General features: G+C 46.2%; 1 protein-coding gene across 1 annotated transcript in view; it reads right to left on the bottom strand.

Moving 5' to 3' along the window:
• lrrc75a (leucine rich repeat containing 75A) overlaps positions 1-20996 on the bottom strand; it is a gene marked incomplete at both ends in the record, with an annotated part of 37139 nt that overhangs the window by 1299 nt on the left and 14844 nt on the right. Inside the window, 2 exons of the mRNA XM_084467201.1 lie at positions 1498-1771; positions 19469-19581. Of these exons, the coding sequence (XP_084323327.1) occupies positions 1498-1771; positions 19469-19581 (387 nt within the window). The remainder of the gene's footprint in view (positions 1-1497; positions 1772-19468; positions 19582-20996) is intronic.

Here is a 20996-nt window from a genome sequence, read left to right as displayed (position 1 = left end):
CTACGGTGAATAACGTTAGCAAATTTTTCGTAGGTGGAATCCGGAAGAATCATGAATATTAGTGTTACGGTTATGGTTATGGTTAGGGTGAGGGTTACGGTTACGGTTATGGTTAAGGTGAGGGTTACGGTTATGGTTAGGTTTAGGGTTAGGGTTAGGAGTCAGCGTGTGAGTTTGCCTGTCCAATTCTAGCACTTGAGGCGGAACTTTTCCCGGATTCCGCCTACGAAAAACACAGTCGCGACCGGGGAACATAGGTATGCTCCCCGTTAGCTCAGCTGTAGCTTATTAGTTTCTATAGCAACCACACAAGGCTGCATCTGATCACTAGTTTAATAACGTAGTTGCTACATTGTATCTCGCTTGCGAAACATGTATCGACTGACCCTCCGATAGATTTCCGACACATTTTAGAAACGTTTTTAAACAAGGTTTATTTTTACAATGGACCTCATGTTTGACATTGCTGATAGAAAGAAAATACAAGCGGCGTATTGATCTACTATTTGATGACGCTGTGCTCAGTCAGCGGGCAACCTGTCGGGTTAATGCCCTCCTCCCAGCCAATCAGAATCAAGCATTCTTAAACGAAGTAGAATAATCATAAGTATGTTTAAATTAGTTCATAATTCAGATTTTCGTGGCCTTAGAATGAGCGCTATATATCTACAGGAGCCCGGGACGGACAAACAGCTCTAGAGAGAACGCCTTCAAAATGTTCTCGCTTTGGTCTAAGAGTTGTAGGACAGACAGTTGGTATCCAAAACGAAACTGTAGGAACAACAGCAACCGTCATGTTACCCAGAACAACCTATATTCACGGACCGCAGTAAGCATTGGCCTGTATACCGACTGCTATGAAGATGAATGATGAGAACATTTAAACAACAGCGATCATTAGAGGTCTTTGAGTGTAGTTGACCACTGCGGATGCAATAAGAGCACTGTGTGCTCCTTAAACAGGAGCTTTCCTTCGCCATGTCCACACATCACAGCAACTCATTTTTACACCAACTATCCCAAATTAAAACAAAAACAAAGCGAATAAACAAGGCCCAAACTAAGACCCAAGAACACAGACAAACAATACAAACCCAAACACAAGCCGTTTCTCAATACCAAGTACGCGGACTACTTCCGGACTTGGAAGTACGTACTTGGCAAGTCCGGACTTTCAAGTACAGACTTCCGAGAACGCGAGTACGCACCTGCAATTGGAACAGCAGCGGACTCGATGATGCATTCTGGGATATTTAACGGCCCCAAGTCCACACGAGTCACCTCCGATGCGTCCTCGGTAGAACGGCCTCATCGAGAACGCATCGAGAACACACACGGGTTTTACGACAGTACTCGCGTACTTGGAATTGGAACAGTGCTTGGGCCACCACTGATGACGTTTACCGAGAACGCAAGTACACGAGAACACACGAGAACACGCAAACTGAACGGCTACAGTAAACCAACCCCCACAGAGCGCTGGCGGAGCGTACGTACCTTCAGGGCGTCGGTGAGCTCCTTGAGCACGGCGCGGGTCAGCCGGTTGCCGTTGAGGGCCAGGGTCTCCAGGTGCGGCAGGCCGGCCAGCGTGGGCAGCAGCAGCAGGAAGGCGTCGTCCGTGAGCTCGGTGAAGCCCATCTCCAGGCTGACCATGCTGGCCGCGTGGCGGCGCAGGTGGCCACACACACGCTCCATGTCCCTCGCTACCAGCGGGATGCCTGATAGGTCCAGGGCCCCGCTGGGGGGCGGGGCCGAGAGCACCAGCTTCAGACTGGAGACGTGAAGAAATGTACGACAGATGGTAGTTTTATATTTATCATAGCAAGGGGCTAGGAGTACATTGTAGTCTACTTAGATGGACAGGGAAGTTTCCATTTCACAACGGTATTCAGTAGAAATGACATGAAAAAAAACAAGATTATTTAACAATTCATTGCATATTTTGTATAAAAATGAAGGCTAAGCCAATTAACCAAGTTAATGGAAGCTAAAGAGAAAAAACAGAGGCAGGGGTCTTTAAGGGTGGATTAAACACCAAAGTGGACAGAATGAATGAATATTTTGCTCTCATGTCAGATACTGAAATCCATCTCCTCCCACTAACATGCGGCCCCTGATGAACTGAGGTCCTAACATGCGGCCCCTGATGAACTGAGGTCCTAACATGCGGCCCCTGATGAACTGGGGCCCGGGGGGGACCAGTTTGCTCTGAATAGTTTCCTCTTCAATGAGTGCCAATGACAACACAAGGTGGAAGTTTTCTGACCAGTCACCTTCACGTAGACGAGCCAGCCAGAAACAGCTGATAATATCACTGAGTGAACAAACCAAAGTCTAACCCAGTGAACGCCCCATCAGGACGCACAACCAAGAACTGAAGAAACTCGTCTTGATCCGGGTAAGACAGTTATCTTGATCTGGGTAAGACAGTTATCTTGATCTGGGTAAGACAGTTATCTTGATCCGGGTAAGACAGTTATCTTGATCTGGGTAAGACAGTTATCTTGATCTGGGTAAGACAGTTATCTTGATCTGGGTAAGACAGTTATCTTGATCTGGGTAAGACAGTTATCTTGATCTGGGTAAGACAGTTATCTTGGCGTATCCCTCTAATTCTATAAGGACAACCTTAATCCAGGGGCTTCATGTTCTGCTTCTCTCTACAGATAAGTCTGGCCTCGAGCCCATTGAAAGCCTTTTCCACAAATATGAAAATAACAGGAACAGCACTAGGGGGACGGAGTTTCAGTCAGTCCTGAAACAGTCTTTCTAAATAGAGAAACAGTCTTTCTAAATAGAGAAACAGTCTTTCTAAATAGCAGCGGTACCCGAGGAAAGTGTAGAACTCGACGGACCAATGAATACTGTTCAATCGGAGATAGATTGAATAATGATGTCAAAAGATTAACACATATTGGCACACAATTCTTCTCTCAGGAGAATATGTTTCTGCTTGACTACTTCCAACCGGATCTGGAAAGAGCAAAGAGAGCATGACTCTGATTGTTTTTTTAACCACGTAAGAAAAGCAGCACGGTCGGACTGAAACTCTGAATATCTGGATGGTCTTTCACCCCTTTTCTTTGGCCAACCATCTCCTGAATCAATTCTACCTCGAACATTTCAAACCCATCTCCCTCCCGTATCTCTCTTCAAACCATGGTGTTTAGTGGTCCCTCTCTCTGAAGGATGCTTCCAGTGAAACCACAAACCTTAATGACCAACGTGCTGAACACCGTGGACACCTGCACAGGTTCAAGGCTTTAATGATAGCGGGTTTTTTTGCGCTAATCACGTTCAAGTTCAAGTTTGAATCAAGTTTGAATGTAGGCCTAAGGTTGTTGGGCTAACAGTAGTCTCACAAATCAGACTTCCGATTAACATCTAAAGTCGTAGCATCTACGTCAGACAAGCTCAAATTGGAGGATCGGGCATATCACTTTCTTTCACAACCAGTACCACACCACTATGTTATGACCAGTACCACACCACTACGTTATGACCAGTACCACACCACTATGTTATAACCAGTACCACACCACTATGTTATGACCAGTACCACACCACTATGTTATAACCAGTACCACACCACTATGTTATAACCAGTACCACACCACTACGTTATAACCAGTACCACACCACTACGTTATGACCAGTACCACACCACTATGTTATAACCAGTACCACACCACTATGTTATAACCAGTACCACACCACTATGTTATGACCAGTACCACACCACTACGTTATAACCAGTACCACACCACTACGTTATAACCAGTACCACACCACTATGTTATAACCAGTACCACACCACTATGTTATAACCAGTACCACACCACTATGTTATAACCAGTACCAACCAGTACCACACCACTATGTTATAACCAGTACCACACCACTATGTTATAACCAGTACCACACCACTATGTTATGACCAGTACCACACCACTACGTTATAACCAGTACCACACCACTACGTTATAACCAGTACCACACCACTATGTTATAACCAGTACCACACCACTATGTTATAACCAGTACCACACCACTATGTTATAACCAGTACCAACCAGTACCACACCACTATGTTATAACCAGTACCACACCACTACGTTATAACCAGTACCACACCACTATGTTATAACCAGTACCAACCAGTACCACACCACTATGTTATAACCAGTACCACACCACTATGTTATAACCAGTACCACACCACTATGTTATAACCAGTACCACACCACTATGTTATAACCAGTACCAACCAGTACCACACCACTATGTTATAACCAGTACCACACCACTATGTTATAACCAGTACCACACCACTATGTTATAACCAGTACCACACCACTATGTTATAACCAGTACCAACCAGTACCACACCACTATGTTATAACCAGTACCACACCACTATGTTATAACCAGTACCACACCACTATGTTATAACCAGTACCAACCAGTACCACACCACTATGTTATAACCAGTACCACACCACTATGTTATAACCAGTACCACACCACTATGTTATAACCAGTACCAACCAGTACCACACCACTATGTTATAACCAGTACCACACCACTATGTTATAACCAGTACCACACCACTATGTTATAACCAGTACCACACCACTATGTTATAACCAGTACCAACCAGTACCACACCACTATGTTATAACCAGTACCACACCACTATGTTATAACCAGTACCACACCACTATGTTATAACCAGTACCACACCACTATGTTATAACCAGTACCACACCACTATGTTATAACCAGTACCACACCACTATGTTATAACCAGTACCACACCACTACGTTATAACCAGTACCAACCAGTACCACCCCACTATGTTATAACCAGTACCACACCACTATGTTATAACCAGTACCACACCACTATGTTATAACCAGTACCACACCACTATGTTATAACCAGTACCAACCAGTACCACACCACTATGTTATAACCAGTACCACACCACTATGTTATAACCAGTACCACACCACTATGTTATAACCAGTACCAACCAGTACCACACCACTATGTTATAACCAGTACCACACCACTATGTTATAACCAGTACCACACCACTATGTTATAACCAGTACCACACCACTATGTTATAACCAGTACCACACCACTATGTTATAACCAGTACCACACCACTATGTTATAACCAGTACCACACCACTATGTTATAACCAGTACCACACCACTATGTTATAACCAGTACCAACCAGTACCACACCACTATGTTATAACCAGTACCACACCACTATGTTATAACCAGTACCACACCACTATGTTATAACCAGTACCACACCACTATGTTATAACCAGTACCAACCAGTACCACACCACTATGTTATAACCAGTACCACACCACTATGTTATAACCAGTACCACACCACTATGTTATAACCAGTACCACACCACTATGTTATAACCAGTACCAACCAGTACCACACCACTATGTTATAACCAGTACCACACCACTATGTTATAACCAGTACCACACCACTATGTTATAACCAGTACCACACCACTATGTTATAACCAGTACCACACCACTATGTTATAACCAGTACCACACCACTATGTTATAACCACCACTATGTTATAACCAGTATCGTTGCTGGGGGTCCCCAGCCATGCGTTGCTTGGAACGGGTCTCAACTAGAAACAATTGTTTCTCACTGCCCTTCCCAAGTTCTGTCCCTCATACGAATCCCCTGCCCCTCCATGACCCCTGACCCCGCTCCGTCTGGAGCATTGATAGGAGAGCAGCAGTGTGCTGTAAACAGCCATGAGAGGCTGGGACATTCCCAGTCGTGGGCTTGATGTAGTCTTGGATGGCTACCCAGATCCCACACTGGGGGGGAAACATTCTGGAAGGAAGAGGATGTGGGGTGGGGTGTGGGGCGACTGACATCATCAACCCTGTCTGGACACTGACCAATGGAATGTCTTGGATGATCCGTTGCTAAGAAACAGAAAGTGCCTGGGTGCATAATGTGTGCCATATACTGGACTGATTACTGGTTATACTACTCACTATCTATCAATATCTATCTATCAATCACTATCTATCAATATCTATCTATCAATCACTATCTATCAATCACTATCTATCAATATCTATCTATCAATATCTATCTATCAATCACTATCTATCAATATCTATCTATCAATCACTATCTATCAATCACTATCTATCAATATCTATCTATCAATATCTATCTATCAATATCTATCTATCAATCACTATCTATCAATATCTATCTATCAATCACTATCTATCAATATCTATCTATCAATCACTATCTATCAATATCTATCTATCTATATACTGTATCTCTCAGCCTTCCATCCATCCATCTTCTTTCTTAGAGTAAAGTGAGTGTAAATGTGTAAATGTGTGTTTAGTATGTGTGTGTGTTTAGTATGTGTGTGAGTTTAGTATGTGTGTGTGTTTAGTATGTGTGTGTGTGTTTAGTATGTGTGTGTGTTTAGTATGTGTGTGAGTTTAGTATGTGTGTGTGTTTAGTATGTGTGTGAGTTTAGTATGTGTGTGTGTTTAGTATGTGTGTGAGTTTAGTATGTGCCTTTGGGATTTTGTGTGGGCTGAAATCGATCATTTCCGAAGTTCAATTTGCACTTCTCATTCGATTGATTTTGTTGCTTTTGAGTTAGGCTCATCAATCACACGATGTGTCTGATCCCACTCATGTGATCAGACAACACGTCATACACAAAGACACCGCTGGCACTGCACAGCCAACACACAAGAAGGGGGAGATGACAAATGAAAAAATGATTTGAATTGATCCATGGATCTGGCCCTGAGAAGGAGTTTGGAACATATCTCATTGAACTGGGCTCTCTGCTGCTATCGCCACCTTTACTTCTTAGAAACCATTCTCCCATCTCATAATCATCAACACTTCACTGTGTATCCTAATCTCACCGTTCACTATACACAACTCTGTAAAACAGCAGCCTCTATACCAGGGCTCTTCAATTGGCGGCCCGTGGGCCGGATCCGGCCCCGAGATATTTTGTAGTGGCCCTTGAAGTGTTATTACATATGAGTGTTATTACATATGAGTGTTATTACATATGAGTGTTATTACATATGAGTGTTATTACATATGAGCCAATCCGTATATTCGGCAGACACGTCCGTAAACAGCTGGCGGAAAAAGCGATAATGGAGGTAGAGCGGATACATTTGTTTGTGTGTTGTACCTACATTGTACCTACATGCGCCAGTAGGTGACCTATAAATAATGTTGTGTGTGATGCATTGCCGTACTGTGTATTATGCAAAGACGTTACTTGTGCCTTGCTTCGTTATTACGCAGCATCCGTCACCAACATGTTGACGTGCGCCAAATCAAAGTTGTTCTCCTCAAAGAATGAAGCATTTTTGGGGCATGAAATATCACCGGTAATGTGCCTCTCCAGTCCAAGCACATCCTCGCGAAAACATTCTCCATCAAAAAATGGCACATAGAGGCACAGCTGTGCAACATCAATGTTAGTCAACTCATCCATTTTTGCCACTCGTAATGATGCTATTGCTCTCGCATACAGGGCATTACTAATAATAATATATATAATTAATATATAATTAATAAAATATAATAATAATTAATAATAATAATTAATTCTAATAATACAGTAGTTGGAGCTGGTTTAAAAGTTTAACCATGGTGGCAAAACCAGTAGCCTACATTAAAATATCTAGTCCTAGGCCTACCTGTTTTGGCTAGAAATATATTTTGACAGACCGCTCAAACTTGTCTCTTTCAAGGCCAGCAAGCAAACAAGACAACACGTCTCTATCTATCTTATAGATAAAGTTAAAGTTGACTCAGAGAACAGGCAGTTCAACAATGGACATGGACAGAGAAATATGCGTTTATTGCAGTCAATGTGAAACCTGTGTGCCTAATCTGCAGCGAGTGCCTCGCCGTGTGTAAAGAGTTTAATTTGAGAAGGCATTTCAAGACAATGCTAACTTTGACTTTCCCACCGGGCTCCGTTGCCCGAAGGCAGAAGATATCGGGGCTTACATCTTGTTATGGGTAAAGACGTCGCATGTTGTTTGGGGCCTGTACGGATCAAGAGAGGCCAACGGCAGCAGCTTTGCGAGTGGCATGGATATTGGGCAAAAATAAAAAGCTGTTTACAGATTCTGAGACAGTCAAGGAGTGTATGCTGGCATCCATTGAGGAGGTTGTAACAGATGAGAAAACTCAAAAAAGCATTATCGACTTGATCAAGTAATTCCAATATCTGACACATCAAATATGAGGAGAGTCGAGTGCCTTGCATCGGACGTTTTCGAGACGCTTTTGGACAAACTGAGGAAGGCCGTGTCTTTGGCCGTGGATGAGTCGACAGATAACAGTGATATTGCACAGTTGTGCCTCTACGTGCGATTTTTTGATGGTGAATGTTTTCGTGAGGATTTGCTTGGACTAATTCCCATGGAGGGGCGCGCTACTGGTGAGATTTTATTCACCAAAATTGCTTCATTCTTTCAGGAAAACAAGCTGGATTTGGCGCACGTCAACATGTTGGTGACAGACGGCCTCCATGGGGAGGGGGTCAGGGGCTCGCCGCGAGGAGGGCAGCCGTGGCTCCTCAGTTGAGACCGCTACATTGCCTCATCCACCAAAGCCTCCTGTGTGCCGAGCTCAGTGGTGAGTTAAAACAGACCATGGACTCTGTCATGGCAATTATAAACTTTATCCGTTGCACTTCCACGTTTACAGCACCGCTTTTTCTGCAAGCTGTTGAAGGACATGTCTGCTGAACATAAAGATTTGCTCATTCACAATGACATTAGATGGCTTAGCAAAGGCAACGCATTGAAACGTTTTTGTGAACTACGAGAGGAGATTCTGGTGTTTCTCCAGTCTTCGAAATTGAAAAAAGCTGGCAATTTTCTGTCTCTGATGGAAAATGATGAGTTTAATGACGCTGTTTGCTTTTTGAGCGACGTTTTCCATCATTTGAACCAACTCAACATGGAGTTGCAGGGCAGAGGTAAAACAGCCGCGGAACTTGTGGAGAAACTTCATGCTTTTTAAAGAAAGCTCTCACTCTTCTCTGCTGATCTTTGTCCTGGGAAGATGCTCCATTTCCCCACAATGAAGAAATCTGGCCTGCAAATTACTCTGATGATGTCAAGCTTTATTGACTCATTGAAAAACAACTTTGCCACTAGGTTTGGTAATTTCAGCATCTCCAGTGAAGTGATGAGAATTGTGAAGGACACTTTCTGTGTTAATGTTGAGACAGACTTTGCATTGAAAGGAAAGGAGGTGGTATCATCTTTGGATGAGGGGTCTTTACAGCTAGAACTCATTGACATTCACTCGTCAGATGACTTGCGACAGTCATTGCAGCAGGCAGGTTTTGAAAAATTCTGGACCCATTTAGTCAGCCAAGACAAATTTCCACACTCAAGGGGTCTTGCACTTTTTCTTCTGACAATGTTTGGCTCAACATACACATGTGAGTCATCATTCTCACACATGAATGCCATTAAAACTCACAATCGCATATCACTCACTGACCAGCATCTGCAACACTGCTTGCGCATTGCCCTGACAACATATACACCTGACTTTACTGCTCTTGCTGAATCCAAAAAATTTCTCTCTCTCTCCATTTCTCTCATTAGATGGCAAATGTTGGCAAACTACATGCAACGTTACATGTTGTTTATTTTTTAACAGTGAGATGCAATTAACACGATTCACCTCATTATGCACTTTTTTTTCTTGATGTAGTATAGCTCAACTGGACTGAATATTGAGGTGTCTGGCTGATGCAAAGATAACCAGAGGAGGAAAACTATTTATTGATTGATTGAATTTATTGCATTTTCTCAGGTCTTAGCAAGGTTAAAATGGTTGAAGTGAGTTTTGTTAAAGTGCCATGCACTGTTATGTTTCATTCTAATCAGAGGCATATTATACCAGTTTGTTGTTGGTTTTATTGTTTGTTGGTGTTGAAGTTGTTTGTCAGCTATAGCCTATGAATGTAATTCTAAATATCGAATATTGCTCACCTAAACTGAGTGATGTCATTTGCACCATACTGTGCACTTTGTATACATTTTAGTTTTTGTTGTTTCCTGTCACTCAAATGAGTGCAATCTTAAATATCTGTGATATTGCTGGTGTCTGAGTTATGTTCAAAATAGACATAAGTGAGAACAGCAGTAGTTCATGTGTGAATTTATGGGGCAGTCTGTTTTATTTTTTAGAAGGAAAAAAGTATGAGTTGTATTCAGTTACCAATTAGCTGCATTTCTGTTTTAGAAAGGGGACAGTTTGAATGTGACATTTTAATTTGAATGTAACAATGCCTTGGGCCCATGTGTCTTAATGCATCATAATGTACATGTTGTTCTGCATAAAAAATAGAATATATCGACTCCTATATGCTGTGTTCATTTCTTTATTTGTTACCGTGATTAGTCATATTCTCCGGCTCCTTGTTTTGCTTCAGTTTGATGCACAGGTCTCAGATGAATTGAATAGCCCTGCTCTATACCCTCGCTCTCTTTCCCTTCTCTCTCTCCGGTTGGGGCTTTCTGTCCCCGGTCGCTCTACGTGGATCCTCTTCTACCAGTGATGAGGACCGCCTCCTTAAAACAGACTCACAGCGTGACTGGGAGGGAAAGCTGTGATCAGCTCGCCCACGTCTGCCCGTCCGTCTGTCAATCCATACCACTTCTACCACGTCTGTCTACTTGCATCAATCGATTATTATATTGTGTGTGCATGTGTGTGTCTGCACAAACAACTATGGAGGAGAGAGAGAGAGACCACAAGGGAAGGGAAGGCAAGGGAGAAAATAAATAGGAAAACCCCTTTTTGTTCTTGGTTTGATGGTGATTTCATGAATCACTAAGCAGAGAGTTCACCAAACAGCGGTCCCACGTCAACACCTTTCCCTCCCTCTCCTCCTCTGAATCCACACAGCGTGAACTTCATCCAGCCACTGGTCAGCAGGGCTGTGGTCAACCAGGGGACATCTGGGTCCACTGACAAAACCATCCACAGGGGAAGAATTGATTTTGATTTTTCACGTTATCTCTAGAGTAACTTAATCAGCCACAGTGCGTTCACAGTTGCCTGAATATGATGTAAGTGCTGATGGGTTAGGGCTTCATGTAGAGCAGGTCTGAGCCACAGAGCGCTGCGTCGGCCCGCCGGTCAGGGATTAGAAAGACCACACGACGGACCATTGTATTCTAGGTTTTGTTCTGTGTCTACAGGCAATGAACACTTTTGTGTGCCACACCGACGCCTTGTGTGTGTGGTGTCAATTAGTTTGTAGCAGAGTAAATGTTCAGTAAGTCTACTAGTGGCGCATTTCCACCGGCGGGTACGCTTCGGACCCAGCACGCCTCAGCCCAGTGGTGAGGGTGTGGTATAGCCCAGCTCAGTTACAGCTCGCGTTTCCACCGCCGCTAGTACCCTTATGGTGGGCGGGGTTTAAGACAGTACCCTTATGGTGGGCGGGGTTTAAGACAGTACCCTTATGGTGGGCGGGGTTTAAGACAGTACCCTTATGGTGGGCGGGGTTTAAGACAGTACCCTTATGGTGGGCGGGGTTTAAGACAGTACCCTTATGGTAGGGCGGGATTTAAGCCGGACGGTGATAGCCACGGCAGCTATGTAAGCATCGTGACCTCATAGCAGCCGACACAGTGTAGCCTGCAAATAAATCCATGAAAAAGAAGAACGCGCACAATGAACAAAGAGCAACAATGGAGGACGTCCAAGAAGGACGGCAAACTTTTGCATGACATTTTCTTCAATAAACTAAGCTTTCGTCGTCCAGAAATACCTGGCGGGTACTGTGTTTGTTTGTTATTATCCTCCTGTCGCACGGAAGCAACGATTCTGTCGACCAATCAACGGACGGCGTGTGTAGCTCAAACTTGCCGGGACCCTTTCAGGCTCTCAGTACCCCGACGGAGGAGCACTGTGAGACGAGAACGGCTCAGTACGGCTCAGTCCGGGTCACGCCCACTTTTGGAGGTGGAAACGCGAACCGTGCCTCACCTTTGTTGTGAAAACTGGGGTGTTTTGACCTCCTTTCTGATGAGTCTTATAGTCTATTAAATCATACGATTATTAGAAAAGAAACTACGGACCCTTGAATATTACTTTTCCAACGCCACCCTGTCACAGTTCATAACAGGGACGCAGGCTTTTAGTTTGAGTCATCGTTTGATTCCATTGAAATGAATATTGGTATAATGCTTAACGAAGAGCTGTGTGTAGGAAGTCTCCTTCAGATCCACCCCATGCACCCGTGGGCAGAGCTTCAAAGCAGGTCGCACACCAGACGTGCCACCCCTTGAAAAAAAGTCTGGCTCCGCCACTGGGCAGAAGACGCACCTGGATGACTCCAGTCTAACAGAATGGCTGTTGGTGGATAAAGGTTTTGAACAGTTCTGGGAGATATTTCGCGGCTGTATGGTAGCGCTCTCATTGAAACCCCCCCCCCCCCCCCCCCTGAAGTTCCAGTTAAGACACTTATCATTTAAAGGGCATTCTTTCATATTATCATGAAACTAAAAAGGTTGGTTTTATACATTGTGCAAGAACTGTTAACACAAGAGCCCCCATCCTCCCCCTTTGGGGAGTCTGAATCAGGAGCAGGAGAAGCAAAGTATATCCCAGCCTTTCAAAACCAAATCTTGTTTTAGGGTAAATGATAACGTTGGTTAAATGATTTGGGAAAGAACAGCTGATACAGCGGTAAGTTGTACTTTTAAATCAATGCATCTGCAAACACCGTACAGCAGACATATTTTCTTGACACAGACATCGTTTACGAGCCAATATCTTTCAGGATTGATGAAGATTTGATCGTGAGAAAACATAGTTTTACCGCGAGTGAGTGTTTAAAAGAATGAATGAATGCGGGTGATGCTTGGCGCGTGTGTGTGTGCGCCCATCTGTCTAAACACACGCAAACTAAACACGTAACGCATAATACAGTCCATGGCGATGTATATTAACAGGGGGACACATGCATATTATGAAAGTCGATAACGATAATGTATACAATACTGGTAACAAACGATGTTTGTTAATGTATTGCCGCATATCATTAAATAGACCCACAGTTGCGGCCACAGGACCGCGTCCGCATATCATATATGTGTTAAGTTGTCTTTGCCGCAATTTCCATGACGAATCAGTGTTTCTGAAGTTGGAGAAGAAAACGCTATTCCATGTGTGAATTAGGCCTATTATTTGGCCATAAACTGAGCCATTTGAAGTTTGAAATTCATGTGGTCATGCATCTGTCTCAGCGGAGACTGCAAACGCGCTGTCAAAATATCAACTCGTCAAGTCAAATGCGCTGGCTCTTAAAGGGGATGGCAGGTGGAACTCTCATTGGTTTATTGCACGTTACGCCCAAAACACCTACGGGTTTCAGATCAACCCATTTTAGAATTGCGTCGGGTGCAAGACTCATTTATCCGCCGAATAGCAACAGCGCCAGAGATCCGCCCACAAAGCTACTTGTGTTTTACGTTTCATACTTGTGTTTCAGACCGTTAAAATAGGGCCCATAGAGGTAACAATTCAAGAGGAATGAATCCATCCAGCTCTCTGTGGGCTGCAGTCAGGAGGGACTGTCTGGTCTCAGGACAAATCAAGGTCACATTCTCAGGGAGAGCAGCGGACAAATCCTATTCAACATTGGAGGCTGCAGACGATCAACCTCGTTAATACAGACAGGAGCAGCAATTTATGAAGATGGCAACTATAGAGAGAGTGAGAAGGAGATAGGGCGGGAGGAAGGGAGGAAGGGAATGAGGGAAGAAGGGAGGGAGGGAGAGAGAAGGAGACTGACAGAAAGAGAGACGTAATGAGACAAGGGAGCTTCCAGCATTTCCTGGTGACCTACACACACACACACACACACACACACACACACACGACATAGACACACACACACACACACACACGACACACACACACACACACACACCAGGCCATGTGACGTGTGTGTGAGTAGTGCCTGACAGACAGCAGATCTGACAGAAGTGAAAGACAGACGGCTTCCTGATGGTAAGACAGAAACGTAGAATGCGTTTTAAAATAGAAGTGCAAATGGAAATGTGTTATCCAAGACGGAGCAGAGTGTGTCATGTGCTCTCCGGGGCAAACGAGGTCTGGGCGAGACAAGGCATCCTTACATCTCCCTTCCCGTGCCAGCAGAGCATTATGGCGCGTTGGCTGGCAACTAGCCAGCCTTCTACCCGTGAAAGCGCCCTGGAGCGGCAGTCAAACCCGTACCTCTCTACCCGTGAACTCACACCAGGTCGATGAACTCCCAGTTACAGCCTTTACGTCACACACACATAAACAACAATGGTGGGCTCTGTTGGTACTATCTATGAAATCTAATCAATCGGTTGTTAGGACTTGTTTTATGGTATGAACGTCCATATTAGTGGCATTTTGGCACGCGCAACAGTGTTAAATGCACCCGCGAGAATGTTTTTGGATAGGCGGAGCTCCCCCTGTAATACATATGACATAATCTTACGTGTGAGATAACTTCGTTTTTCAAGATAATTGATTGGTCAGTAGGCGGTGCTTTTACACAACTGCTCTAGTCACCATGGTGATACAGCGACGCTTTGGTGTCCCAGCTAACCCTGGCTTTGAGCGCAACATACCTCGCTAACCCGCTGATCGAGGTTCGTAGTACAGCCAGAATGTAGCCCACAGAGCCCCACAAGGGTTTGTTGTCGTGACTTGCCTGGAACGCTACCGAGCAGTGACGGACTGGGAGCAAAAAACGGCCCGGGCATTTGCGCATTATAACCGGCCGCGGGTGTAATTGTTGACGGGGGGGGGGGTAGATAATGTGGGGCCGCCCGATCCCAACAAGCTTGCCGCTCCGTGATTGGCCGGCCCGAACGGCCCACGAGAGGCCAAACGGCCCACGAGAAGCCGCGGCCCTTCTGGCATCTGCCCAAATGCCAGACCGTCCAGTCCGTCACTGCTACCGAGTCGTGAGAGAGAGAGAGGTAGAGAGGTAGAGAGAGGTAGAGAGAGAGAGAGAGAGGTAGAGAGAGAGAGAGAGAGAGGTAGAGAGAGAGAGAGAGAGAGAGGTAGAGAGAGAGAGAGAGAGAGGTAGAGAGAGAGAGGTAGAGAGAGAGAGAGAGAGGTAGAGAGAGAGAGGTAGAGGTAGAGAGAGAGAGGTAGAGGTAGAGAGGTAGAGGTAGAGAGAGAGAGGTAGAGGTAGAGAGAGAGAGGTAGAGGTAGAGAGAGAGAGGTAGAGGTAGAGGTAGAGAGAGAGGTAGAGGTAGAGAGAGAGAGAGAGAGGTAGAGAGAGAGAGAGAGAGAGGTAGAGGTAGAGAGGTAGAGCTAGAGAGAGAGAGAGGTAGAGGTAGAGAGAGAGAGAGGGGTAGAGGTAGAGAGAGAGAGGTAGAGAGAGAGAGAGGTAGAGGTAGAGAGAGAGAGAGGTAGAGAGGTAGAGGTAGAGAGAGAGGTAGAGAGAGAGAGGTAGAGGTAGAGAGAGAGAGAGAGAGGTAGAGAGAGAGAGGTAGAGGTAGAGGTAGAGAGAGAGGTAGAGAGAGAGAGAGAGGTAGAGGTACCACACTTACACAACAACAAGGAGTGGCCACGCCCACATGTGGATGGAGAAGAAGGAAAAGATTGTCTTTCATTCACTTCAACATAAACTCTACAGATGGGAATTTTGCCTTTTTCTCTTCTGCCCAAATTGAGAGGACGTGGCCAAATAAAGCAGATGAACTTGAAATATAATCTATTTCAATGCGCAAGTTGAATGGAATTTTACCCATCGTCGAGGAATGCTTTGAAACCGTAAAGTCCATTTCCTCCTCCTCCTCTATTATTCAGGTATTCTGGAGGTTCATGTTGGTGTCTGCAGTCTCCTAACAGATGGACTGGATGAGGTGCAGCTGTCTCTATTCATACACTGAGCTGCTGACTTGTTCACCCAGAGCGTCTCTCCGACTCGTCTCGTTTGGTTGGATTCTGTTCAGCACATCCCTCGCCACTCCAGTTGGATGAATGAGCCCAGGAAGAGGAAATGAAGAACACGGTGTTGCCACTTTGTGTTCCTGTGTAGTGTTACTCGTAGTGCCACGAGGCATATCATTCTGGAGGATTTTATTATTATTAGGTTGCAAACCATCACGTTAAAATGATCCTTCATCATTAATATGAATAGGGTGTTGCTCCATAAATACCAATAAACGATATTCCTATGAAAACATTGACATGTTTGAGTCTACATAAGTTCAAAATGTTCAAAATGTTTTCCATGGACTAAAGTGGACCTAAATAATAAATAAATAAATGCTAAGACTGTACAAGAAGCTTTGTGTCCTGGATCAGCCTCACCCTGGACAACACTGAGTTAAAGACTCAGGGGTACGGGTGTCTGGGCTGGTCTGATTGGATTAGGAGGTGTGTGTGTGTGTGTGTGTGTGTGTAGACCTACTGTACACTGCTCTCCCTCTTCAAATGAGGACATTACTACGGCTGGTTTCTAACCCGTTAATCTAAATCCATAGTGGCTCAAATGAATACAATCCATGATGGTACTTGGGGAGGGTGTTCCCTCTGCTAGATTGTATTTATAATCCCAGATTCATCTTCACCACAACAAACAGCCCATAAAGGAAAGAAACATCATGGCAAAGGATTGTGCCGAAAAACCGAATGGACAAACAAAATCCCTATTGTTATTTTGTGTTATTTTGTGTTATAAGTGTTATTTTATAAGTAATAAGGATAATGGTAATGCATTTGTTTTCTCAAATTGTCAATTATTTTGAGTGTGAATTTGCTTAGTTTCTTGTCTTTATTCTCTACCCGCATCAGTCCAAGCAGGGCCTGGGGGCCCAGGGGGGCCTGGGGGCCCGGGGGGGCTGGGGGCCCGGGGGGGCTGGGGGCCCAGGGGGGGCTGGGGGCCCAGGGGGGGCTGGGGGCCCAGGGGGGGCTGGGGGCCCGGGGGGGCCTGGGGGCCCGGGGGGGCCTGGGGGCCCAGGGGGGGCTGGGGGCCCGGGGGGGCCTGGGGGCCCAGGGGGGGCTGGGGGCCCAGGGGGGGCTGGGGGCCCGGGGGGGCCTGGGGGCCCGGGGGGGCCTGGGGGCCCAGGGGGGGCTGGGGGCCCGGGGGGGGCTGGGAGCCCGGGGGGGCCTGGGGGCCCGGGGGGGGCTGGGGGCCCAGGGGGGGCTGGGAGCCCGGGGGGGCCTGGGGGCCCGGGGGGGGCTGGGGGCCCGGGGGGGCTGGGAGCCCAGGGGGGGCTGGGGGCCCGGGGGGGCCTGGGGGCCCAGGGGGGGCCTGGGGGCCCAGGGGGGGCTGGGGGCCCGGGGGGGCCTGGTAGAGGCGCTGGACGGCCAGCAGGGGGCGCTCAGTCCTCTGGCCTCAGGAAAGAGAGGGAGTCAAAGCTCTTTGAGATGTGAGGTGAACCGAGGGGCTGTCCCCCTGTGGTCACATCCCATGGAACCCGTCACAAGATTAGGGCTGCTGGCTCCACTCCCGACCGGCTCTTATGAACATCAGCCCTCCTCGTCCCCGGTCTCTGATTGGATAGTTTCATCAGTTCTGGCGCCTACGGGCAGCCGTGAGTCACCCAAGGTACTCACTGGTAGTGCATGAGGTGTAACCCCCCCACACACACACTCACTGTGTGTGTGTCTGAGGTGTAACCCCCCCCCCCACACACACTCACTGTGTGTGTGTCTGAGGTGTAACCCCCCCACACACACACTCACTGTGTGTGTGTCTGAGGTGTAACCCCCCCACACACACACTCACTGTGTGTGTGTCTGAGGTGTAACCCCCCCACACACACACTCACTGTGTGTGTGTCTGAGGTGTAACCCCCCCACACACACACTCACTGTGTGTGTGTGTGTGGTGTAACCCCCCCACACACACACTCACTCACTATGTGAGCAGAGCCATCGGAACAGAGAAATTATTTTAAAAAAGGGTTTTACTTTGTTGCCAAAATAATGCAGCAGAAAGAATCGAAAGCGTGGGTAAAAAAGTTGAAGCACTGCCTGTTGGATTAGCAAAGGCAGAAAATAATGTTTTACTTATTGAGTATGGGAACGGGAACAAGGTGGCAGAGGAGTAATACAGACAGGGTCGCTGTCGCCCCCTACCCCCTCCAACCCACGCAGCCCCCGGGCGGACCGCTACATTGAGTCAGACATGAGGACCCTGAGAGGCTGAGGACAGGAGGAGGGTTCTGTCGTTGGAACACTCTTTTAGGGAGCTTTGGATGGTTTTTCCTGAACATAAGGAAACATTTGTTCAGTGAATTTCATTAACTGTGTGTATGTACAGCACTTAAACAGCTTCATCTAAAATTGTCAATACTTGTTCTTTACTGGCAGTGAAGAGAACAAGAGGGAAACAACATGGAGAGGAAGAAGAGGGATGGATATTCCACAATGCCCACAATATAGTGTATTACTGGAATAGAGTGAAACACACACACACACACACACACAATTCCAATCCTTATCAATGTCTTTGACGCAAGGACAGGGTGATAGAGAGCAAGAGGGAGAGACAAAAGGGGAGAGGGAGAGGCATCCTATTCCTATGTCAGTGTCCTTGAGACAGACAGAAATAGAGATAGAAAGAGATGGAGATAACTGGACCTCTAAAGGAAGAGTTATCGATTGAAAATCAGATAGCAATATAGAAAGCAAGCAAGTGAACCACATAATTAAGACAGAGCAGGGGACAAAGGTAGGACCCTTTTCTATATGCAGTCTTTCCCTGCAATGTCCCAGGACATTTCCTGACTTGGGTCATGTGTGAATGGAAACAGGGATCAAAATTCTGGGAAATCTGCAGCAGCATTTGGCCTGCTCAGGACATGGGAACGTCTCCACTGTGGGTACGGCTGTGTTGACAGCAGTCTGAACGGCGGGACCAGCACGTAGATGGCGGTCTGATGTAAGACACTTTCATGTGCAGTGAGTGAACCAATGACAAGACTTACAAATTATTTCAGTCCGCGACTGCCTATCTTAATGCGCAAATTATTTTCGGCTGATTCGAAAACAATATCAATAAAGGTTATTTTGTCTGCGAACAAGCTCTTTTTCAATAACAGCGAGAGACTGGAAGGATCTGGAATAAGGCAGGCGTCCATGAGCGTTAAGTGACGGGCCTCTGCTGGACGTCTCTTGGCCGTCTGGTGTGGAGCCGCTAGGCCGAGTGTCAAAGGTCAGAGAACATAGCTGCGTGTGTGAGTCATGATAACTGCTCGGGCCTGGAAGGTTATCCTTTATTTTCCGGGAACTATGTCTGGAAGTGCATTTAAAGATCTCCAAAAGGAGAGCTGACGACTCAACGATGACACACACACACACACACACACACACACACAGGCTCACCAGGCCTGAGGCTTCCTCTTGAGCAGCCCCTGCCTCCTCCACTGAGAGTGAGGGCTCAGGTGGTAGGTCAGCTGGCGACACACCTTCTCCATGGCCCCGAGGGAGTCCCCCTCCTAGACACACACAGACAGAGGGTCAGACAGCAGGACACACAGACAGGGCGTCAGGAAGACATGCAGAAAGGCACAACAGGTAGACGGTCAAACAAACATGCAGACAGACACACAGACAGATATAGAAGACAGGCAGACAGGCAGACATACATAGGAAGGAAGGCCGGCAGACTGAAACAGAAAACATTAAAAGATGAAAGACATATTATCAACAAACCACCAAGGACTGGTGGGTCCTTGAGAACGGAGGCCACTGAGACGTGAACTCTCTTCTCCCATGTTCTTATTACCATGATGTGTCTTTATAGCATGATTCATTTACTCAACGACCTCTGAAAAAAAACACAGCCGAGAGGGAGAAGCACCCACTTACCATCTTAGCTAGTGTGTGTGTGTGTGTGTGTGTGTGTGTGTGTGTGTGTGTGTGTGTGTGTGTGTGTGTGTGCATTAGAGCACGGGCCGCATTTTTGCCAAGGCCACGATAACGATAAATTCCACAAAAAGAGGTGCGGTTGTGTAGGACAGGTAGCCTATGAAATTCAAATGAACACGAGTGTCCCCAGCCAAGTCAAATTAACGTTAACACAAAAGCAACGCCAACTCCAACTCCTTATGGTGCAGATGTGACCGAGCCCGACCCCAACCCCAGCATCATTTAGAGATGTTTGTCCCGACAGGCTCGGGTCGCGACCGGCTCGGGTCCCGACCAGCTCGGGTGGGGTTTCCATGCTCTAGTGTGCACGCATGTTTGTGTATGTGTGTGTGCATCTGTGCAGTGCAGTGTGTCATCATTCTCATCTGATCCAAATAAAGCAATGTCAGTGAGGTTGATTGCTGTATGAACCGTACAGTATACACTCTGCTCCTCATCTGTCAGGAATATCGCCGTAAAGACGGACTCATTGGGAAAACGCATCGAGCTGTAGAAACGCTGTAGTACATATTCAAGGCCACTGTGTGGCGCTGGTTCTCCACCAAAAAAAAAGAAGACGAGGCGGAGAAAGCAGTTGTTAACCCTTTTAGATTGAGCAGAAAATACTTTTTAAAGTACAGCTAGTAACTACATTTACCAAGGGGCTGTATTTAAAGCTACAAAAATAAAACAAATCAAGCAAAACAAATTTGACGGAACTCCAAGGGTATCTGGCGTCCACACGAATCCTCATGGGCTGTGATGGGTCATGGAAGGAGGAGTTGGAGAAGATACTAGGCGTGGGCAAAGCGATTCTTCTCCGGGAATCAGTACTTTCAGTTCCCTTCACTATCACAAATCATTCGTTTGATTCGTTCTTTCAGTTCGTTCAGTTCGTTCAGTCATGTGGTCTGTTATTGTTATCTGTCATTTGACAGGGACTCTCAGGTGTCTGGCCTCACCACTTAGCTTTTAAATATGAGGTACGGCCGCAAATGGAGCC

This window comes from Micromesistius poutassou (genome assembly GCF_964030765.1).
Source record: "Micromesistius poutassou genome assembly, chromosome: 4".
NCBI lineage: Eukaryota > Metazoa > Chordata > Actinopteri > Gadiformes > Gadidae > Micromesistius > Micromesistius poutassou.
The sequence above is the reverse complement of the archived record's forward strand: the minus strand, read 5'-3'. Positions and strand labels throughout refer to the sequence as shown.